This window comes from Lissotriton helveticus, chromosome 3_1 (genome assembly GCF_964261635.1).
Source record: "Lissotriton helveticus chromosome 3_1, aLisHel1.1, whole genome shotgun sequence".
In the NCBI taxonomy this organism is placed as follows: Eukaryota; Metazoa; Chordata; class Amphibia; order Caudata; family Salamandridae; genus Lissotriton; species Lissotriton helveticus.
In genome coordinates, this window is record NC_136061.1 from 982464319 (window position 1) to 982489172 (window position 24854).

Consider the following 24854-nt stretch of genomic DNA (forward strand, 5'->3'; position numbering starts at 1 on the left):
AATTTTAAGCCTTCCTATGGGAAGGTTGGTTATCAGATGTAAAATGAAACTTCTATGTACGCATTGATTTGTGGCTGTTCTGCCTCATCAATGTACATAAACGATTCATAGTAACCATCTCCTCAATCCTCTCCCTCCACAGCCTGAGGTCGAAATCTAAGTGGCTATGGGTACACTAGCATTGAGTAAGTCCTTCTCTGCATAGACATGTTCATGTAGGACGTCCAATAGATCAAGGAGCGACAGTGTTTTATCATCGATTGATTAAACCCACTGTTGTGTGCAATCATTTGAATGGCTCGCAGTGCAACAGTTGAAACTATGACTTTTATTATAAACCAGCTTTGAAGATGTGCTATTGTGCCCATGCGCAGTTTTTCAAAACTCAAAGTTGCTTCTACTCACCATAAATTCACAGCATTATAGTTTTCATTTTAAATCTATTCACTACCCTGCACCACAATGCATTCCTGGATGATCTGTTAATTACTGTACAATTTAAATTCACTGAATCCCTCCATTCTTCGCACAGCTGATTAGGTCTGGTGTTAGCCACAACCTATTTTATTTTAATAACATATTCATGTAGGAAAGTAGGATCTGCTTGTATGGTTGCCCCCCCCTTTTTGCCTGGTGCTAAGCTGTTATTGACTAGTCGGACTGGGATCCTGCTAACCAGGACCTCGGTTTATCTGATTTCTCCCTAAATTGTTCAGTACTTGGGTACATCCCAGATTGGATACTGGGGTACCCTTATAAGTCCCTAGTATATGGTACTTAGGTACCCAGGGCATTGGTACCCTAGAGGTGGCCCATGGGCTGAAGCATGCTATATGACACCCATGGGAGACCATTCACAATTGAACTACATGCCTGCCATTGCAGCATGTGTCAGCTGGTGCTAGCACCACTTACTAAAGATATAGATTTCCTATATCTAGAGTCACTGCACTTAAAACCTATAAGTCACCTCTATAGCAGGACTTTATAAACCTGAAGGCAGAGTGATGGATTATAAGTGAAAGGGTGCCCCTGAATGAGCAGGGCACCCCTAAAGCCCACGGAGTCCATTTTCCCGGGCTGTCAGTGGAGCATCTACATACCATATAGAGGGGGCATCGCGTGACTACACGAAGACCATCTCAATACTAGCTACAACGAATCCTATCATGTTTGATATCAAACATGTTGGAATTATAGCCCCACACCGCAAACGGTGTGGGAGGTATGAAGCACCTCAGTTAGGCTCTACATGTCCCCAGTTGCAGTCTTCCAGACAGCGCAAAATGGTTGGTGCTGACTAGAGACACAATTTTGCCCTCCTGCTGCTGAGCCAAGCTCGAGCAGGGGAAGGCAATAGGCATCCTTTCACAGGGAGGTGTGACCACCTCCCACAAAGGATTTAGTGTATTTGGGCAGGATGGGTGCGCTTGCCAGAGCCACTCAGTCTGCATGTGGGGCACATTTGGTGTCCCCATGCATAGTCCAGTTCAAACCAGTCCTAAGAGCTGTTGGCTCCCGCTCTGGCGTGAAACTGGACAAAGGACATGGGAGCAACCTCGCCCCTGTCCAGACCCTCCCCTGGGAGGGTTTCCTGAATCATCCTAACCCTTTCCTGAAGGTACTTAAGGGCTTACCTGTGGGTAGGTCCCTAGATTCGTCGTGGGATAAGATTCGGAACAGACACCACTTCTTCTTCTAACATCTGGGCATTCTGGACTTCACTGGAATTCGGTTGGGCTTGACTTCGTCTCCCTTCCAGTCTGTTGCATTATCTGTGCCTGTGCACCATACAGAAACCTTCCAAGGCCTGTGGGCATCAAAGACACCTGAAGGAATTTCCCTTGGAGTGTAGGAGTCACTCCCCTGCATTCGCAAGCACCGCTACTAAGTCGACCGGTCTGTTGTTCCGTAGCTCCTCCGGACACTGAACGGTTCTGCAACACAGGTGGTGGTTTTCCACAGTTCCCGAGGTCTGCCCTGCATTATAACTTGAAGGGGTTGCAATAACTGAATCCCCGTGCACCGCGTCAACTTGCAGTTGCAAAGGCTAGTTGACTTCCTTCCAAGAAGATCTTCGGGCTCCAAGTAGCCCCAACCTCGAGCATCCTCCTGTGACCAGAATCATCTTCCACACTGCATCATGTGCATTGTGGCCTGCATCTTTTGGTTGGCTTCCCTGGTGTTGGTAACGTGGGTACTAGGGTATCTATGGGTGGGGTGGCTCTCCAACCTTCTGTCTTCCACAGGGTTTCTTTAAAAATCTATCCGCGACATGTAGACTTGTACGGAGCACGCGGTCATGTTCCCACACTGCACACGCTCTCAGTGGGGTTTCTAGTCACTCAACTTGGCTGGTTCCTTGGGTCCCCAGCACTCTTACGTCCTCTTGACATTGTCTTGACCCGAGTCGTGATTCTTATACCACTTTCTTAGTATAAGGTTTGGTCCCCCCTGGGGTCCACTGTGTATTACGTGCTATTTACTGTATTTCTTTGCAAAGTATTGTGTGCATTGTGCATATCTCCGGGTAGGAGACATTCGTATGTGTCAGAGAGTATTATATAATAAATACTTATTTTTATAAATACCTTGTGTGGTTATTTTTCACTTAATCTATACTATAATATTGCATTCTGGTAAAACAAATTGCTTTACACTCCGTCTGGACTAAGCATGAAGGCTGCTCTCCACAGCTACCACTTAGAGAGCTTTCTAAGGTTGTCTAATGCCTCTTAAATCACCATAAGGGTTGTTTGGACTGGTGCAAGGTGCCCACTTACATAAGTGGACATCATATACCAGGCCAGCTTCTCAAAATGTATAATATGCTTACATTTAGGGGCTTTCAGCCAACTCTTTTCATCCACTGGTCTTTCACTGTTATTCATGTTTTGCTTCTACCCACTACAGCATAAAGCATGGGACAGCTCACTTAAGCCACTGGTTAACTTCACTTTTAATAACTACATTTTGCTCTCTCGCAAGGAGCACCTCCGCGCTTAAACTAGTTCCCTTTAGTGCAAGTGTTTTTGTTTTTAGTTTATAATTGCTTTAGTTTGTCATTTGTGTTTAAAGCCTGATGAGATAGCAGGCACTTCTGATGTTGATGAGATAGCAGGCACTTCTGATGTACTTTCCATTTTTATCAGATCCCATCTCTTGCCAATGTTGTTGAAAATTCCATTTGGAGGATTTTGCTTTTCTGGATGCTGCCATTTCATTTGAAACTGTTATGTTAGGTTATACTCTTTTTACCTTTTTCCTTTCTCTCTTTCTTTGCTATTTTCTTCCTTCTTTCTTTCCTTGTCTTTTCTGCTTTTTTTGCCTTCTCTCTGTAGTTCTCTCTTTTTCTCTTTCATTCTTTCTTACTGTCTCTGTCCATCTCTTTGTTTCTTTTCCTCCTCTTGCCTTCTTTCACTATTGCCCGTTTTCCTTCCTTTCTCTCTTCCCATCTCTCCTTCCTTCTTTCTCGTTCCTTCTTTCTCAATATTTCTTTCTTGCCTGCCCGCTTTCTTTTTCAAAAGCAAGGGCCCGCTTATTCCAAAACAATAACGTTTTTCAAAAACCACAACAAATAAAACAAAACAATAATTAACAGACCTATTGGTTTAAAAAACCTTTTTTTTTTTACTGGCAGGCATCCTCAACTACCATGTCCCCCAATGCAGATTGCACATAATCCCAGCTGAACATGCACCACAAACAAATTCAGTAAATCAGCTGCCTGCCACCCTGTAGGATTCAGAGAATTTTTAAATGGTTTGATGATTAGGCCCCTCGAAAGGTCTAATCTGCTTAAAAATATTTGGAAATGTAGCACTTAATAGCTGAAATCGTGAAAAGCAGATGTTTATTGTCAAAAGAATAGCTTCATTCTTGTTTTATCTGACTGTAATCCATATTGCAACTAAATGAGAGGAATGGAATGACACAAGCAGCAAGGTTACCTCCTTAAAGGGAAAGGAGAGGACATCTGTCGGATGGTTCTTGCCCCTGTAGGAATGGTTAATAAGCTGCATTCTCCTGTTGTCAACACAAATGACTCCCAGGTCAAAGTTTTGTATACCCAAAATGCGCCTCAGGACTTCTACATTTTGACGCAATGGACCTCTCCTGAGGGGGATCACTCGCTGCAAATTCCGCAGCACCAGGCTCATCTCAACAAGAACATGCTGGGCAAGAGTGAGAACCCTGGAAGAGAAAAGAAAAAAACAGTGGTTATCAGGGCACAGAGTTGCTAACAAGAAAAACCTGAGCAAGCTTAAATATGACAATGTGCGTATCGAGCGACTGTCAAGAGAGATGGAGAGATAGGGAAAGGCTGAAACCTAGAGAGACAAAAAATAGAGATGCTAAGATGAAGCAAACCAGGAATACATTCTTGTAAAACCAATTTAAATGTATTGATGCTCCAATCACACAACATGTCATGATCGCTTATCTCTCAACTAAACTTGGATATCCTGGTTTAGAGTTAGTTACAGAAACGACATATATTATTCAGTGCTCCAATAAAAGGTAAGTCCTTGCAAGGTCATTCATAATGCTGTCATTTGGAATAAACAAATATAAATGTATAAAAGCAGCAATAAGACCTCATACAATGTGTTGCATTTGGTGAAAACAAAAGCTCTACAACAATATTAAATGATCCGATAAAGAATACCACTGTACCACTATGCTTTTCAGATCATGTGATGAGTGAATTTAAAATGCTTTTAAGGAACAGAATGTGTTAAAAGCACTTTGCCCTTGGTTTGCTGCAGACAGAATAAAAGATTAAGACATGGGTCTCGTCAATCCAAACCAGTGAGCTCTACCCTGAAAACATACCTATGTGATCAATATTCTGAAGAAAAAAATCAACTTGTTCAAGAAATTGGGAGTCAATGCAGGGAGTTTGGTACTTTGTTCACATTTAACATTTAGCTATTGATATTTCCAGCATATCTTTTACCTCTGATCTTTCTTTGCAACCTGGTACTTTCATATTTAGAACTGTGGTAAAGAAAGATGAGCTTCTTTTATTAAACACTTTCATGGACCTGAAAGATGATGTTATCCCAAATGATGAGATGGAAAGTAATAAAATAATCTTCAAAGAAAGTGGATCTAATTGGGTAGCAAAACCTATTACACACAATAGATTTTGATGGTTCGTGGAAAGTCCTGTGGAATATTCTCCATGGAACATAACACAGAATCATTCAAATGCATCTTGAATACTCAGTAAGAGTATCTTGTGCTAAGATTCAGTTTCAAAATACATGCCCACACAACGCATAGTGACCTCACCTTTAGCCAGCTAATTAAAATCATATTCACAGGACAAAAGGCCAATGACGATTGCTGGTCCAATGTGATTCTGAAATGAGAAGACAGTATGAGGATGATTAAGCCAATTTTGTTAGCATAGTTAACCTTGTGCCATTTTTTGATAACAAACAATATAAAAGACAATATTATTGTTTAAAAAACTGCCAGGAGAACAATGGGTCAAGTAACTTCATGACGTTACAAGACCCATGCAGTCCTCCACTCAACGTTGAGAATAGGTATTTTGTTTACCTATTTGTTTCAAAACTATACTTCCATTTGCCATAACAATTTCGTATTTAACTTTCAGGTGATGATATAATGGTAGAACAAACTTAGCTGTATGTCAAAATGCCTGGCATGCCACTGACTGCACTTCTAATATTATAACAAAAAGGGAGAGATCAAAGGAAAGAGAGTAATAAGATTCCCTTATACAACATGAACAATACTCACAAATTCCTATCTCCGTCTGGGAATACAAGGATAACACCAGGTATGGCAGAACATGAGTAGGTCCCTAAACTTGTTTAAATGAAACTGAGAGTTTTCAAGATATTGATTACTATGCAGGCAATGCAACATGTTAGCAGGACATTGAATTCCTTTATCTGCAAACGTACAAAGTTGCAAAGTTATTCATGGAGAGTATCTGATATTGGTATTTTGATAAGTAGTTCTCAGTAGGAATTGGGGCAATGTACTGTTAAAGGTACGATTGATACACAGCTGACTATTGTACTGTATTCCTCAGCTCAGGCACTTTTATCAGATGTTATGAGACATTATTCGCTGTGCAAAGCACATACAGCATTTTAAAAGTAATCTTGAAACGTGACAGACAATTTTTCAGTAGGCCATTCAGACCCAGTTGAAAGTGACAGGCTTTTCTTCAGATAGCCAGCCATTTAAGGTTATTGAGACATACAGATGGATTGAATTAATTTATTTAAATGTACTTGTAGAAGGACCCATAGAAAACATTTTCAGATGAATACTGCAAATTAAAATAGTTTACCCTCTGGCACTAACTCATGTACCCACATATGCTGATAAAAGATTTTGATATTTTGGCATACATGTAGGAATTGAATCTGAAGTGACTGGTTTAATTAAGGATACTAATTACTAAGAGCACTTAGCTCATCCTTAATGAAAAAAGTGTTGGTGATTTGTGTGAATATAATTTTGATAACGTGTAGAAAAAGCAGGAATCTGAAAAATGGCTGAAATGTATATTTATCTGAATTGCAAGCATCAAATGGAGGTATAATGACATAAGGTTATTAACTCTTCACATATAATATGGCAATACAGTCATCCAGCCAAGAGAACAGTACCAGAGGGAGGGCTATTGCTGTTTTAATGATCCAAATGGTTATTTGAAGTTAACTTTGTTTTCTGAAAAAATCTTTAATTATGCCAACAAGTTTATTAAGACCCACCACTGCTCTTTGATTGTATGCACACATCACTGTGGATGTTATTTGCAGATTGACGACTCTCATATTATGAACAATGTACTTTTGTACTGCTATTAACCAAGTGACAACTCTATGTTAGATTTTGTTTTCTCTCCCATACGTCAGCTTCATTTCAACAAAATACACATATGTTTTTAAAACTGGCAAGCTTTAATTAGGAGCATATTTTTTGTTTAACAGATAATCTATCCTACAATGTTATGGACTGCATTGGATTTGGTATTTGGACCTCTGATGTGACTCTTATGATGGGATTCTTTAGAGAAGATATTGTATGGTTACATGAGTTACATGTAGGATATTTGTATCTGAATAAGATACATTGATAGCCTTTTAATTGTGTGGGGATCCACAATAGAAAGTTTTTATAAACTATGTGGATAAATTAAACCTACTGTGAAATTCAGCAGGACAGAAGTTGTTTCTGATTTATATGTAATTGTAAATAGACTTATTTTAGAAAGGAGATCTCGAATAGCTGAGTCCTACGAACTAAGAGCTGCCATTCATTTTGTACTATTAGGACCAAAGGATAACACTAATTGATCATAAACAATATCCGATGTACATATAATGAGGATTGTAAACGCTAGTCAACTGATTGAGATTTTTAACAGACACCGACAAACATTATTCCATGATCTCATTCGACATAAGATTTTACTATCAATGACAGTTGTTACTTATTTTAAAGTCCACAATCTGAGAGATATACTGACTTTGAGCTTATGTGAATATCTGTGAATGCACAAATCAGGTGGACCTGTCTGTTAATAAGAGACAGCAATCAAAAGACTGTCGTGGAGGTGAATTTATTTAAGTTTAAGCTACAGAGATATGAAGCAGTTGGCTTTTCAAGTACGCTCTGCCAGATGCAGCTAGCACAATCTTTATATACTGTTTGAACTACATTGACATACATTGGAATAGCAGAGTCAAATGCGTGTGCACAGGATAGGTTTTGTAAGCTAAGCTTTCTACAGAGAGGAATCTTTAGCAAAGCATGAATACACTCTTGCAGCCAGAGGACAGGTGTAGTTTCAACACTGCTGTTATCGTCCTTTCTTATCTACCTGTTCCTTCATTTCTTGAAAGCAAATGGGGAAGCTTAACAAACACAACAGTTCCTCCTGCCACCTACTGAAGCCAGGGTTTCTACAGCTGCATGGCTGACTAAATCACTATGAATACACAACACGGAGAACAGTTATTCAATATCATATTTATGCTTACACAAACCACCCTTTGAACCACTGTTCAACATGTTATTACAACTTTGCTATTCAATATTTATTAGTGTTAGTGCGGCCACTTCTTCCTGCTGTATCATGATGCTTGAAACATGAACATTACTTGGTGTGGTATGCCTGGCAACAAACAGGAAGCATATAAACAAACAACTAATATTGCAATAATTGTAACTATTATTACCTTTAATAATATAGTCCAACCCCCAGGCTCCAAATAGTGAAGAAATAGTATTCCTAGTGCCAAATTAGTGTCAATTAGAACCTAGATCTATGTGTACTCAAGGAAACGAGGTTCAATTAAAATGCTCACAATGTTATAAACCTCCTGCTCCCTACAGGTTATTCTATTATCTGATGCAATTACATTAGTATAACAGGGCGAGGAGATGCAGTACTTTACAACAATGCAAATCAGCGTAAAGAGGTACCACTGATTTGTTCTCATCTTATCAGTGTCCATTTCTAGAACTCAGCTTGCAATTGAACTCTCCCATTAGAATGTATGTCATCTTTTGTCCTTCTGGTGATGATGCAACCTTGCTCAATGAATGCTTGGGGCACATGACCAGCCAGGCTATTCCAAGGGGTGAAGGGGATGGCAGAGTAATATTTTTCTAGGCAATTGCAATCTCCACTGGGATGACCATAAAGACACTGCAGTCAATGTTCATCACTGCCACCTACCCACATAACCTAAAGGTTCCACATCGGACCGGAGTGTGTCTAAAAGGGTCTTTCTTACAGCTGATTAACTGATTTGTCTGATCACCATACTATACATTTTTCTTTGTTATTCTGGAACACTGTCACCCATAGCCAAAGTAAAAGGCGCTAAAATATTTCCATGACACCAAATCTCTTGAATTCTACAACTATGCTGCACTAACAGTGAATATACTACCACTATTTGAGCTGATATCGCCGTGTCAACATTTTATTTAAAAGACTATATCTTAACATCTGGATGGTTTAGACCTGCTAATGAACAAAAGGAATACACATTTTTTGGTTCTGCAAAGATCTATATGAGGAAAGCAAATAGTTAAGACTCCTGGAGAAGAACTGGAGCCAGGCCTATTCCCCAACCTGGCCCAGCTGACAAACAACCGGGACACTCTACAAAACAAAGATCTTCACTGCAAAGGCTACTCATTCAAATCTCTAATTAACACATCTAGTAGCCGCCACATAGGACTATTTGAATCAGTCAGAGTTAATACTCCTACTCCCATCAGATTTGAAGGCCCATCAACTGATTCAGAAGAATTTGCTAATTTTTTCCATCACAAGGTGAAAACAACTGAGCAACCTATGTTTTGTAAATGAAGTAGGGTTCTTGTAGGTAATTAGTCCAGTAGCCAATAGTGTAGATTATGTAGGTTTATTCAGTTACAGGTAAGATGATACTCCCACACCGGGAACAGCATCCTGCTGCTCATCCTCACTCATTCCAACTGACCACTCATCCAAACGATGCACTCATGAACGTTCTATTACATCACACTCACACAGGCTCAGCAGCAAGGAACTTGGACACACAGGATATAACACATCTCCTTCCTTCAGGAAACAAAAGAAACCATAGGAACCAAAGTGAAAGAACATAAGCATTCCACACCTCTTGTAATGGTAAGTACCCAATCCTAAACACCAAGGAAGGATCACATTACATTACATAAATTACACGAAAATCACATTTTGAGAATAATTACAATACTAAAATTGACGATAAGATCACATAAGATTATTTTGCATAAATCACTACATTTCTTGATTTGTAAAGAATGATGAAATAAGATTACATCACACTGTACGCATAAGTACATTCCTTAAATTTGTAAAGGAAGGTCATTGCAAAGATAGATCACACATAAAGATGACATACTATATATATATCTTTGTTTCCTGCAAGAGAACACCATATATGCATATATAGCAGGATGTAACCTCCACACCCCACAAATGTACGCACTGCAGAACCACTAGCACACCACATCTCGCTAAGCAAAGGAACGTACATGTTTCAGGCAGGATGCAACCTCCACACCCCACAACTGTACACACTGCAGAACTACTACAGAACACCACATCTCGCTAAGCAAAGGAACGTACATGTTCCAGGCAGGATGCAATCTCCACACCCCCCAACTGTATGCACTGCAGAACTACTACAGCACACCACATCTCCCTAAGCAAAGGAACGCACATGTTCCAGGCAGGATGCAACCTCCACACCCCACAACTGTAAGCACTGCAGAACCACTACAGCACACCACATCTAGCTAAGCAAAGGAACGCACATGTTCCAGGCAGGATTCAACCTCCACACCCCACAACTATATGCACTGCACACAAAAAACTCTAGAGTTCCCACTACTGCACACTACAGATAATTACCATCTATTCCCCCATGCAGGGAACATATCAAGGGTATTCTCCAGCCCTGTTAGAAGTATTGTTGCCCTCCGGCTTCGCCAACGATCCTCCCAGCTTAGATATGCAGCCGACACGACAAAATGTTCCTCGTCGTCGGGGCAACAACCCCCAAACCCACGCAAACGTGCTTGCAAAACACTCACGTAGCTTGCTTGCGAGCAGGAATAGGAAAAAAACCCAAAGGGGAACCCTTAGAATGCACAGTGCTCGCAATGAACTCCTGCATGTACGTCAGAATGCCTCCACTAAGGTAAGGGACCCGCAGCATGAATCCAAAGCACAAAATGGCTGCTTGCACAAGCGCTACAGATGCTTGATCCTGATTTCTGAACCGTACCACACCAGCCCATTGAGGTGTAACCTGGTGTCGCCCTCACGTCACAAAAGGATTCCGCCTACAGTGCAGCCTTTATACCTCCGCTCACACGTCACAGTCAATGTCGATGCTGCCGTTGCAGGACTCGCGGTGCGTCTTTTAAAATTTCAAAAGTCCACAATATGGTTTCCACCAGAGCTGTGGATGCCACACTCAGCCAGACGCTTCCTGGGGCATGCCCAAGAATACATTGTTATTGTTAATGCATAAAGCAGGCAATGCCCCACATTGCGGCATCTTGAATTTTCATGATATCTCCATTGCTTGCCCCAAACAGCTTCACAACACAGATTGCCAGTTCATTGTGGATCCACAGTTCAAACACAAGTAACGATGTGCAGCACAAATTATACGCTGCCCAAGTTACAGGTTCCTCTCTTGAATTGCATTGGGGCATGCGTTATCAATTACCCACAGCCAAAACATGAAGGTAGTTGAACACAAGTCTTGCTGTCAGCTGTGCCAAAGGTCACAATACTCAGAAATAATTCACAGCACAAATTCCTTCACAACTTGCAGTGCCGTTTGTATGTTAGCACTACCGGTTGGCTGTAAATATATTTTCAATTCCAAATTGCCGGTTGGTTTTACAATAAAAGCGATCAATTCATGTCACTACTGTAGGCTGCCTGTCTTCAACCATCATAGGTTAAAAGTCAAATCTAAAATCTGTAGGCTGTGTGTAGACTGGCCGATTTCAAGCCACACAATGTCCCACGCCCAAAATGTATAATGTGTAGGTTGTCTGTTAGCTGGCAGATTTTAAACACCAGGTTACACATAAAATCTTCAATTTGGCAGATTTCAGGCCACACAAGGTCCAACGCCCAAAACATCCAATGTGTAGGGTGTTGTAGTAGACACTGGTGGGGCATCCAGGGGTTGCTTAGGCTTATTTTCAGGCGGCTTCTTTTCAGATTCTAGCAAAATAATTTTTAGTTTCTAGTGGAACTACTTGGCTCTTCACGGGTGGTTCTTTTCAAAGTCGTTGTCAGTTGTGTAAACAAAGTAGGGTCCTTGTAGGTAATTAGTTTAGTAGCCAGTAGTGTAGATTATGTAGGTTTATTCAGTTACAGGTACGATGGCACAGCACCACCAGGAACAGCATCCTGCTGCTCAGCCCCCCTAATTCCAACTGACCCCTCATCCAAACGATGCACTCATGAACATTCTATTACATCACACTCACACAGGCTGAGCATCAAGGAACTATGAAACACAGGATATAACACTGTGCCTGACATCCCAGACTCACAGTTGAAAAGGAAATCATGGTTACTTGGCAACACTTTGACTTGGTTTTGGATGATGATTTAAACTATTATGAAAAGTAAACCCTCTATTACATGGATCTCTTGCCATGGAACATAGCGAAAATCTTGGCTTGCCAGCTGTTGCCTCAGAAGACCACTTTAGTAAATCTCTCAGTGAGACAAGGAGAACTCCGTGATTGCCCTAAGTTAGGCCACTACACCCTCACTTCTCAAAAACCCTTTGCAGATGTGGGTGACCTCAATAATTTTCACCCTGTTTCAGGTGTTACTTTCATGCAAATGTTATTTAAAGCTATGTTGCAACACACGTACTCAACACGGTCTTAAGGAGGTTCTTGATGAGCGCCAGTCAGGGTTCTGTCCAGTTTACAGCACAGAAACTGCCATGCTCCAAGTAGTCGATGACGCACTCCACATTAATGATTCAGGCCATTCCTGTCTCCTTGTCCTTTTCAACCTATTAGCTGTCATGATACAGTGAAAGCACTATATTCTCATTGAAACCCCCACAAGAAAAATTGGACATTGATAAAGTGGTCATAAAGTAGTTCACCTCTTACTTCACAAACTAGTCTAAGTGGATCAGAATTGACCCTTGTCTTAGAACCTTTGTTGATTTAAATCTGTGGTTGGGGTGGCGGGTAATTTAGGGCTCTATTCAGGCCCTTACTATGTTTTTACTTGTATGTAAAACCACTTGGTTTATACTTAACCATTCTGGGATCCTATATTATCATTATGCACTCGAAACACTGATATTTCTAAAGAGCCCCTTGCCCAATGATATGTTTTGCCTCACTCATACTCTAAAATGTGTTTAGGACTGGATGACTGCTCGTCATTTAAACTAAATCAAAGACTAACATTCTTTCCATCTAATCTTTCAGTCACCACTACTAGTTCAACCATGGATCAACTCAAGTAATGCCTTGGCTATAAACCTATCATAATTGGCTGAACTAAATCGTTGGGTGTCATTCTAGGTAAAAGACTCACTCTTTAGACAAAAAGCAACACAATGGCCACAAACGCACATTTCCAACAGCATTTACTTAAGAGGATTGGTTGATTCACACCAGAACAAGATCATGAGACTCTTGTTCAATTACTAAGGCTGCCGAGGACGCAGATGCTGTGTTTTTCCAGAAGTCTTTTTCTAGCTAGTGAACAGTTTATTGTTGTGCATTATAAAACTGATAGCGAGGTTCTCATCGAAAGAAGAAGATGCCAGAATGGGGAGCAACTAGAAGGAAGAGCTGAATGTACCCAACAATCTGCCCAGTGTAAAAATTCAAGGCCAGAGACATGCATTGAAAACTGCTCCCAGAGTCTGGAATAATAGGATTGGCTCCTGAGAGTGAGATGAAGCAGTAAAGTTGCAAACTAGAGTCTAGTTGAATAATAATAGTGTGTGTTCCTTAAACTAGAAAGGAGATGATCTCTGACTTCGAACTGAGAAGACCGTTCTTAATTTTGCTGACCTCCACTGCCCTAGTGCAAAGGCTTTATGCCTAAACATTCATATTCTCTCAACAGACACCTTCATTTTATTTTCTGAAGCGGACAACTTACCTTATTTGACTAACCAAATGTCCCTTCTCTACCTATATCTGCTTAATTTAGATTAGGGGTTTCTTTTGTATGGAACTCCCTTTTTGGGTATTTTGTATTCATTATGTAGTTCTTGTTAATGCTCAATATTTCCTTATAGTGAAATATGGGCTCTTGGACCATTTAAATGCATAATAACGATATTAAAATTGGAATACTTAATAAATGAATGACTTGGCAATAACAATGTTAGTCAAAAAATAATTTAAAACTCACTCCAATTCTTTATTTCTTGTATAATAGCCATTGGTCGAAACTATATGTAACTGATTGCGCCTAGTTCTCTCGCCATTTTGAAAATGGTCAATAAACTAATGGCGTTTGGGATGATTACAGCCTCTTGAGATTTAAAAATCTCTAATCCATCAGTATGAATCTTGTCACTTTTTATATAAGGCGCGCTTAAGCCTTCGACTAATAGCTGCAAAATACTACAAATAAAGCCCTATTTTATTTTCTGAAGCGGACAACTTACCTTATTTGACTAACCAAATGTCCCTTCTCTACCTATATCTGCTTCATTTAGATAGGGGTTTCTTTTGTATGGAACTCCCTTTTTGGGTATTTTGTATTCATTATGTAGTTCTTGTTAATGCTCAATATTTCCTTATAGTGAAATATGGGCTCTTGGACCATTTAAATGCATAATAACGATATTAAAATTGGAATACTTAATAAATGAATGACTTGGCAATAACAATGTTAGTCAAAAAATAATTTAAAACTCACTCCAATTCTTTATTTCTTGTATAATAGCCATTGGTCGAAACTATATGTAACTGATTGCGCCTAGTTCTCTCGCCATTTTGAAAATGGTCAATAAACTAATGGCGTTTGGGATGATTACAGCCTCTTGAGATTTAAAAATCTCTAATCCATCAGTATGAATCTTGTCACTTTTTATATAAGGCGCGCTTAAGCCTTCGACTAATAGCTGCAAAATATTACAAATAAAGCCCTATTTTGGCAGGTAGGAGTAAGGAAAACGAGCCTTGTAATCTGAACCATGGGGTGTGCACACATGCTCTTCCATGGTTTAATAAAGCGGGGATGCAATCTTTGGCGCAAGAGTTGATCGCTTAAACCTGCCATGATCAAAATGCCTCACCCTGAAAACAGGACACCAAAGCCCGGCAATAGTTAGTACAGTGTATTGTATTGTAATTGCATTTGCATAGTGCTCACTACCCCTGAGGAGGCGTAGAAGTGCTTTCTAGGCGAGTTGCATGCGACTCCGGGACCCATAGAGGATTAGAGTTGAATTAGTATAGTGAAACATGCAAGTAAATTTTAAGTGGTGGATAGGTTAGTCAGTTATTTGGATTCGGAAGGCAAGCAGAAGGATAGAAGAGGAAAAAAGGTTTGTATTTATATAGCACTTGTTACCCCTGATGGGGTGTTGAAGCACGTTACTCCGGAAACCCATAAAGGATTAGTGGTGAATTAGTGTGGTGAAATATGAAAGTAATTTGAGTGGTGGATATTAGTCAGCTATTTGGACTGAGAAGGATAGCGGAGGGATAGAAGGGGAAGAAAGGTTTGCATCTATATAGCACCTGTTACCCCTGATGGGTGTTGAAGCGCTTTTCTGGCAAGTAGCACGCTACTCCGGAACCCATAAAAGGAAAAAACAAATTAGCTAACATTCACGACAAGAATTTTCAATTCTATTAAGGACACGGAGGTGAGGATTATGCCATATATCACATCCTGTAAGACCCTATAACGGCAACCATATCCGGAAACGGAGCCTCTTTCTGTGCTCGAACATTTTTAGTCCAATAACATAAACTCAAGTCCAAATTAACATCCTCCAACGTGGAAGAAACCGAACCAACTGGAAAGCGAACGTCTTCTTAACCAGAAGTACTTCTAGTCCTTCTTCTTTTCAGAGCCTGAAAGGAATGTAACACAGGAAAACCAGTAACTTCTGCTTAAACAGAATATATATAATGCATACAGGTGGGTCATCATAACAAACATTGTAATATAACCGGGTGGGATAATCCTCGCCTCCGTGTCCTTAAAGAATTGCTAGCTATTTTTTTATTCTATTACAGGACGGGAGGCTTCTGATTATGCTAGTTTAATGCTTATCAAATACAACAGCCTCTATGTCACCCACCGGTTTATAACAAAATTGTTTAAATGTAGACTCGGAAGACCAGTCCGCAGACCTCATAATATCTTTGATGGTAGAACCCAACATGAAGGTTTCAGAGGCCATGGCACCACAAACAGAATGTGCCCCAAATACCTGGGTATCAATACCAGCTTCTTGCATTACCGATTTTAACCATTTGGTTATAGTAGCCGCAGACACAGGCTTATAAGGTTTTTCTAATGCAATCAACAATTGAGATGATCCATCAGGTCTTCATATGCTCTAAGACATTGAACTACATATAACTTTGCATTAGCGGGAAAAGCATGATAATCAATACTTCTTGAGAAAGTTTTAGTTCTGGCAGTAATATTAAAGGAAACTACTTCCGGAGCAAATACTCTACCTGTAATATCCAGAGCCTTGATGTTGGAGGAGCGTCAGCAGGCAGAGAGACATAACAACATGGCGAGTTTAGACAATAGTTGTTTCCGAGTAAACAAATTATTATCTGGCCATCTGTCAAATAAGGAAAGAACTAAAGATACATCCCACACAGAAGAATACTTTGGCTTGGGAGGATTCGCAACGCGGATTCCTTTCAACAGTTTACAAATAACTGGATGCATGCCCACAGGCTTGCCATCCATTTGGGAATAACCAGCGGAAATGGCGGACCTAAAATTGTTAACAGAACGGTACGCCAAACCCTCGGACGCTTTCTCTGATAAGAAGTTCACCACATGGGATAATTCGGCCCCCGCAGGATCAACATGTTGTTCCATGCACCAATGAACCCAGCCCTTCCTAGCGGAAGAATATCGCTTTCTGGTGGAAGTGGCCCAGGCCTGTTCGATGAAGGCCGCAGCCTTGTCCGAAAATCCTGGCATTTCCCAACATGCCAGGCCATCAGGTACAACTGGCCCGACACTACCATCGGATGCACGTCTCCATGAGGGCCCTGGAGCATCATCACTGACCATGGGATCATCCTGGGGAAGTCGTAGCTCATCTCCAATAGTATTGGGAACCAGGGCAGCGACTTCCACAGTGGGGTTATCAGGATTATCTCCGCCCGTTTACGGGTCACGTGAGTAGTCACCCTGGGAATCAAGATGAAAGGGGGAAAGGCATAATTCAGTGCCTTGGACTAGTCCTGGGATAACGCATCCATTGCTTGTGCTAACGGATCAGGTCTCAAGCTGAAAACCATCTGCAATTGACGGTTCAGTCTGGACGCAAAGAGGTCTATCGCACATGTGCCCCACACAGCTTGTAACCAACTGAATATCCGGGGCTGGAGTTTCCAGTCGCTGTAATCTTTGAGGTAACGTGAGTTCCAATCTGCTACTACGTTGGATTGTCCCGAAAGATCCTCCGCTACGACCGAAATCTGATGATTGAGGCAGTAATGCCAAAAGTCCTTGGCTAGCTCCGCCAGTAATGACGACCTCGTTCCTCCCAACTTGTTGATATACATTGCTGCTAATATATTGTCCATCCGCAGAAGGATGCAGCAGGAGACTTGTTTGGGAGAGAGTGTCCGGTTTGCGAACGACCCCGCCAACAGTTCTAGACAAATTGATGTGCAACTCGAGTTTGCGCAGAGATCACCGACCTCTGGTGGAGATATCGCCGCAGCGCGCTCCCCAGCCCCAATGGCTGGTGTCTGACTCTATGACCACCTCAGGCTAAGAGCCGAAAATGGCTCTGCCATTCTACGCATCCATGTGGCTCAGCCATCACTGTATTTCCTCTTGTACTTCGTTGAAAAAAGGAACCCGGTCCGTGTAGGACAGACCCTTCCGAAGGTGTTAAATCTTCAATCTCTGAAGGGCCCTGTAGTGAAGAGGGCCTGGGAAAATCGCTTGTATCGAGGATGGCAGAAGAAGACCCACGTCCTGGCAATCACCTGCAATGAGACCGTCTGTTTGGACAACAGAGTGGAAGGCTCCTTCTTGATATCTTCAATTTTGAGCTGGGAAGGCTCAACTGGGCCATTTGAGAATTTGAGAAGGACATAGAGCCGATTTCGGTTCGTTGATCACGAAACCCAAGTTTTGAAGAATAGACATGGTCATGCGCAAATGCTGAGCATCTAAAGTCAGAGTTTGTGCCATGATGAGGAGTATATCGTCCAGATACACCACCCTGCGGACGCCCTGTTCTCGTAAGCGTGTTACCACCGGTTCCATCACCTTGGTGAAGCACCGCGGAGCCGAGGAAAGACTGAAAGGAATGACCAAATATTCAAACTGCTGGTTCCGCCACTGAAACTGTAGGAAACGGCGGTGAGGAGGGAATATAGGAATCGACAGATAGGCGTCTTTCAGATCCAACCGGACCATCCAGTCTCCTTCTTTCAACAAATCTGCTAAGAGATGGATGTCCTCCATCTTGAAATGGTTGTAGGTCATGAAATGGTTGAACTCCTTTAGATACAGTACTAACCTGTGACCTCCACCTTTCTTCTGAACCAAGAAAATGTTGCTGCAGAAACCGTGAGGACTATCGTCGCAATATGCAATCACGTGTTTCTGCAGCAAGGCGCCGAGCTCCGCATCTATAAAATGGCACTCTAGTTGGGAAATAGAGTTGTCGGGTGGAAAATCCCAAACGGGATTCTGATGAAATTCTAGGTGAAAACCCTGAATTGTCTGAAGAACCCATGCGTCTTGTGATATCAGAGCCCAATTGTGAGAGAAAAAAAAAAGAGTAAGACCCCCCGCCCAAGGGTAACAGACATTTGTCAGCAACTCTTACCTGCAGACTCTGGAGCTTGGAAGCCGCTCGATGTCACCCTCTATTGAAACGTTTTCTGTTGAAGCATTGTCTGGTGGGGTAGAAGGTAGAGTGGAGTCCCACTCAACTCGGCCACGGCCATAGTCTCCTCGCTGAGGACCTTGGTGGTACTGGCGGCCTGGCGAGCGTCCTCTGTCTCGCCCTGCCATTCTGGAAAACTTGCTTTATGCCAGACTGGGCCTTGCCAAGGGACATGAATGTACCTACAAATTTGGATTCACGAAGCGGTCTCCGAAGAGATTACCCTCTGACAGAGGGCCTGGTTCTGCCGAAGCAAGCTCCGTCAAGTTAGAGTCCATCCGCATGAGGAGCGATTCACGTCTCTCTGTGGATACAGCACAGTTGGCGTTCCCCAACATCAGATCGCCCTTTGGGTCCACCCCACCAAGATGTCGGGATCTACGGGAGCAGCAGACTCCTTCGTCTCCAGGGCCATCTCCAGGATTTTGGCCAGTGGCCCCGCCACATCCAGGAGCTTGTCCTGGAAACCCCGCTAGGCATGATCAATACCCTTTTTGGGGTCTTTAGCGAACTTCTTTAGAAATGTAAGGAGACTGATGTCTATGTCCGGCGTGTCTGCCACTTTGTCAGGGATATCGGGCCTAGGGCACTCAGAACGCAACCTGTGACGCACTTCCTTATCGAAGCTTCCGCATAGGTTATTGTGAAAATACGCTGCCACCTCTGGGGCCGAAACCCAATCTGACGTCCCAGGGTGCACAATGTCGGCCGGTTTGAAGGTAAAGGGTGTGCTCACAGTTGGAGGTGGATCCTGTTCCACGTTCTTTAACTTGTATGACTGCTTCTTGGGAGGGGCCTCTTCCTCTGGGGTGTCAGTCCCCGTAGTATCGGTATCCGTATCAGTGTTCTGGCGCTTAAGCTTATCTCCCCTGCTGGGAGAAATAGCAGGTGTAGGTAGCATCGCCAACGCGTCTGAATGGGGCCACAACTTCGCCTTAGGGGTGGCTGATGCCTCGCCCTTCTGAGGGTCAACAGGTGCCGTATAACCGTGCGGCTTAGCAAACCTCTCCAACTGTTTAGTGAAGGGTTTCAACGCAGCAGCCAGAGCATGCTGCACAGTGTCGGGCCCAGCCTTTTCTATGGCCCGGTGACAGACTCTTGAACAGAAGCGTGAAGAGCCACAACAATATTGTCCTCCAAAGAAGCTGTTTGCGCTTCTGCCTGATACATCTCATCCTCTTAATACCTGACCCAGTCATACATTATTGAGAAATATGTAAATAGTCTTAAAAGAATGAGGACTAACAGAGAGGAGTAAAGGGGGGAGCCAACCCACAGCACAGAGAACTCAAGCACCGAGCTCCTCAGCAAAACGGTAGAAATACTGTTACAGCCCACAAGGCGTAGGGAGAGCCATATAGACCAGTCTGTGGAGCGTGTGCTCCCTCCCGGGGTCCAGACGCTTATTTCAGCCAAGACAGGCTTAAAGTGCAACAGCTCAGTGTGAATTCCCTGCTCACTTGAGCTCCGGAGAACTCGCAGCGACGTGCGTAGCCGAAAAGCTACCAAAAAGTAACCCAATTGGGCTGCGCACGTTGGAGCGATGCAGGCTCACAGAATTAACGCACCGACAATTATGGGAAGAGTCCACGTCGAGCGAGATGAGCGCGCACATCAATCAATGAAGACGCTGCCTAAAACAGCGAGGTGCTTGCTCCCAGAGGGAGTTGTAAATAGAATGCCCAACCGGACCAGCAGCAGTCAGTAGGTTTAAGCTCCCATCGGGAGTCTGTCCATTACAACGCCCGCGGGATGAAAATACAAAAGGCGCGAAGCCCACTGCATGCAATTAAGGCTAAACAAAGCACATAAGTACTTAAGTGCAATCAAGCACATATAAAATAGTGAAACCAACTTAACTCCTGCATGAGCAGCAAAGAAAGAGGTTCAGTTTCCGGATATGGTGGCTCTTATAGGGTCATACAGGATGTGATGTATGTTTATGCATCATGGGAAATGTAGTTTATTTGAATAATAAAACATTTCCATTGGCTGCTGTGGGTAGAAAAATAAATAGAAAGAGAAGCATAATCAGAAATCCGGTCCTGTAATAGAATTAGTGTTGAAAATGATTACAGTGAAATATGACGTAATTTGAGTGGTGGATATGTTATTCAGTTATTTGGATAGAGAAAGGTAGGTGGCAGGAAAGAGGTTTGTATTAATATACAGCTTGGGAGGGGTAGAAAAGGGAAAAAACATTTGCATTTATATTGATAAATGCAACTATCGATTCAGTACAGTAAACAGTTCCCTACAATAATAAGAGCACCACTTCCCTACACCAAATAATTAACATCTACTAGCAACGGAATTGGTAGCGGAACCGAACGCTTCTAACCTTCTGTACTTTGCTTCTTTCCGAACCGTAATGCTGGAAGCTCGATCATGCCGGAGCACTAATGAAAGTACACCGGAAGAAGGCGCACGGGTATTTCCGGAAGTCTGTGTTTTTGGAACACTAGCCGCTCTGTGGAGCGAAGATTGTTGGGTTTTCATTCTAGTCGTTTTGTCTCGCTGCGCAGGCGCATTAACGTGAGGGCAGCGGAGTTGCGGGGACGCTACACTAATCACTGGCTGAGTGGAAGAGCAACAAGGCGGAGTCAAAAGTAGACAGGAAATGTGTTCCATACTTTATGATGTCCGGCTCAGAAAATGCTGCAAATGAGAAGCATGAAGTGAACAGCAGAGGTGAGAGGGAGTTTAAGTTGGGCGGGAAGGAATTAAGTATCCTTTAAGTTGGGCGGGAAGGAATTAAGTATCCTTTCATAACCAAAAGTTAGGGTGTTTACAAAACGAATGCATTAGTGGCATGATTACACACAAACATATTGCAAAAGAACATTGTTTGTGTGCAGTCTAATTTGCATTTATGTCTGGAGTTGCTTGACTCTCACTGCCTGATGGGATACCTCTGTTTTTTTCTTTGTCTTGTAATTTTCATGATTACATTCCTAGACTTTTGAAAACCCCTAGTTTAAAGATGAACGTTTCGTGTGTGTCTATTAGAAGCTCCACACTGCACTATTGTATAATAAACCTGCTGTCCTCTGATTGCCATGCATTGCTGCGCAGGCCCGAGTAATAAGGCACCCTTCTGCATCAATAGTTTATGTTAAGAGCCCAGTGCATAGCCAAGAGCTATCTATCACATGCCCGAGGCATGTTTTCGGAAGTAGCAGGTGGTTGTATATGTGATTTAGCTCAAGGCAGAAGGGGTAGATAGAGACAAACACTGGGATACGAATGAACGACATTTATCCAAAGCATTATCACATTACCTACACTCATTTTTACTCGTTTTTTTAAAACTTTCCAACTGAGCTTATATCGGTAAAGTCGGCTAACCCAAACGTGGATGGAAATGCATGTGTTTTATGGTGCAAACACCTATTTCAAAATGTTCCTTTCATGGAGCAATAATACAGCACTGCAGACCATAACTTAATGTATTTCAGTTATCAATATCTGTTTTTTAAAGCCACATATGATTTCCTTATTGTTTTATAGCAGGGATGATTGCATGCTTTTCATGCATGTATTTTTATTACTTAAGTAACAAACCTTAACAGCTTTGGGTTGACAGGGCAATTACAAGAATGTGAGGTCTATATATAAAAACAAATGTTTTTACTCCCGTATTTTGATGGATATATAATGTAAAATGGTAAGTTTTCCTTTCAGCTATGACTGTAAGAGGAGGCGGTATTAGAAATGTTTATGCTAGCCCTTCCTTTGATGACCTAGCATCATTACCTATGCTAATTAATCCTTTAAATTTTTTTTCTTATTTTATCAAAGTTTTATCTTTTCGAGCACAGCAGCATAATGAAGTAACTATACAGAAATCGCCTGAGATGTATACATGATATCATAATGACCGGAGAAAAACACAGAAATTATACCAAAACATCAAAGGAAAAAGCAACAGAATTTCCACCTATAAATTCATCAACCATAATGATCAAACAAAAATAGGGATAAATCCCCGGTATGTACAGATATTAATCGTTACTGCTTCTCCTTCCAATTATGAATGGGTTCCCATATACGCTTCCCTTCCCCTTTTGCTCTTCCACGCATAAATTCCCTTCTCTAGGTTATAGGCTGAGAGCAGCCTGACAAGCCATTGTTGGAATGTTGGTGGCACCGTATCTAACCATGGCGATGTAATACAAATACGAAGAACCGACATAGCCACAACAACCGAGTAATGTGACGGACATTGCCTATCTTCGCCATTTATCTGTAGTAATATTATAGTTGGTGTGAGAGAGATCTTAATCCCAAGCGTTCTATAGAAAAAGTATTCTATAGCACTACCCAAACCCTGTAGGTGAGGGCAGGATGCAAACATATGTACTATTTCAGCATCCATGCTATCACACCGTGGACATGTAATACCCGTGGCGCCCTCCCATTGTGCTACCTTGAAGGCGTGTAATACAAGGAGTAGATTGTTTTATACTGCTGGGCTTGAAAGCCCTGCGGAGCATAAGGTGGTCTGACCTAATTCTAATGAATCTTGAAAACAGTCTTGATCTATCCCAAGTTTATCTGCCCACTTATTTCTAGATTTTCTGAGATCGTCAGTTTTCAAAGCAGATATCTCGGCATAGAACCTTCGTATGCTGCAATCTACACCCGCCTTAATAACATCCATTATTTTGTTTTTACCAAAACCAGAGGGCCCGCCCTATTTTTTTCCTAAAAAGCTCTGAATTTGCAGATACTTAAAAAAATTCCTTTTACCGATACTAAAAGTAAGCTGTATAGCTGAGAACTGGCAAATTCCATCCGACCCCCAAAGGTCACCCTATTCATAGCCGTAATGATCTCTTCGTCTGCCAAAGGTACTTTTAATGCCTCCCTGTCTCCCTCGGTGAGTAATGATGCATAAATGTCCCTAAGATAACCTTGGATTTCCCGGAGGTCTTTTAGCTGTTCTTCGTCGTACAAAGTAGCATAAAAATGCCTTAAAGCCTCTCAAATCCCATCCGGATCGTTAACTATCCCACCCTTTCCATCCGAGATCCTCTTAACTTCCCCTATTGCCGCTTTCTGTCCTGTGTGTACAGCGAGTGTATGCCCAACACTTTCACTTAACTTATAACATTGTTCCTTTCTTGCCAGGAAAGTAGCAGCTGTTTTGTTAGCTACAATCTCCTCTGCTTCAGCCTTTGCCCATTTGACTGGTCCAAGGGTGCCCCCAATGTAATTGCTACATTCAATTCCTCCTCTGCATCAGCAACTGCCATGGACAATTTTTTAGATCTTAATTCCTCCTGTTTCTGTCTATATAGGCTAAAGCTCAGTGTCTCCCCTCGAACCCCCCCATTTAAAAGCATCCCAAGATAGCCCTGAAGAGGTACTACCTCTGTTAATATCCCAATACCCTACTATCCATTCCTTCATATGTTGGACGTATCTTATGTCTTTCAGTAGCCCTCTCTCAAAAGTCCATACATGCTCGCGCCTAGCCGCCCTTGCAATTTCCACTGTTAAAACTACCGGATTGTGATCAGAAATAATTTAAGGTAGTTTCTAAATCTGGCATCTTGACAGCAGGGAATTAGATATAAGAAAATAATTAAGCCTAACGCAAACCTTGTGTAAAGCAGAGTAGTAAGTGCTGCCAAGATCCTCTAGGTTTCAGACTTGCCCACACATCTGTTAAAGAATTATTCCGAGCCAGATTAGAAATTGCCCGTAACGTCCTTTTCTTACAACCCACATATCGGTCCCCTGTTTGTCCATAACCCCCCCCCATCCGATTTATATTAAAATCTCCACACAGGATAACAGCTATAGGCCAAGAAGCTAACTCTAAATCTAAGAATTCAAATATATCCGGGTCATCCTCAGTTGATCCATAAACTGAGCACAAGGTAACCGATTCACCATGCATTCCACGAGGACCCATCTGCCCCACTGAGCTTCCATCTTTCTCTTGACTCTCACATTATTTCTCCTGGAGAGTATTGCAACCCCTCTGGTTTTGGCCCTCTGCTCAGTGTGTGTAACCAAGTGAAACCCCAACTGCTACATTAAATACCCTTTTGTACCCTCTATGTGCGTCTCTTGCAAACATACAAAATCCAACTGCATCGTTCTTGAAAGTGCTGAAACCCGTTGTCGCTGGACCTGATCATTCAGACCACATACATTAAGTGAAGC

The 24854-nt window shown here is 42.1% G+C and overlaps 2 protein-coding genes across 3 annotated transcripts in view; one reads left to right on the forward strand and one right to left on the reverse strand.

Moving 5' to 3' along the window:
- YBEY (ybeY metalloendoribonuclease) overlaps positions 1–21106 on the reverse strand; it is a 98836-nt gene extending 77730 nt beyond the window's left edge. The window contains exons 1-3 of one of the 2 annotated variants that reach the window (XM_078681439.1): positions 21019–21106; positions 5299–5368; positions 3951–4194 (exon numbers count right to left, since the gene is read on the reverse strand). In XM_078681439.1, the coding sequence (XP_078537565.1) occupies positions 3951–4160 (210 nt within the window). In that variant the 5' untranslated portion in view covers positions 4161–4194; positions 5299–5368; positions 21019–21106. The remainder of the gene's footprint in view (positions 1–3950; positions 4195–5298; positions 5369–21018) is intronic. The other variant, XM_078681437.1, reaches the window with a different exon arrangement.
- Positions 21107–21233: 127 nt separating this feature from the next.
- The window catches only part of MCM3AP (minichromosome maintenance complex component 3 associated protein), a 642417-nt gene continuing 638796 nt past the window's right edge, over positions 21234–24854 (forward strand). Inside the window, exon 1 of the mRNA XM_078681440.1 lies at positions 21234–21368. The gene's annotated coding sequence lies outside the window, so the exon portion shown is untranslated. The remainder of the gene's footprint in view (positions 21369–24854) is intronic.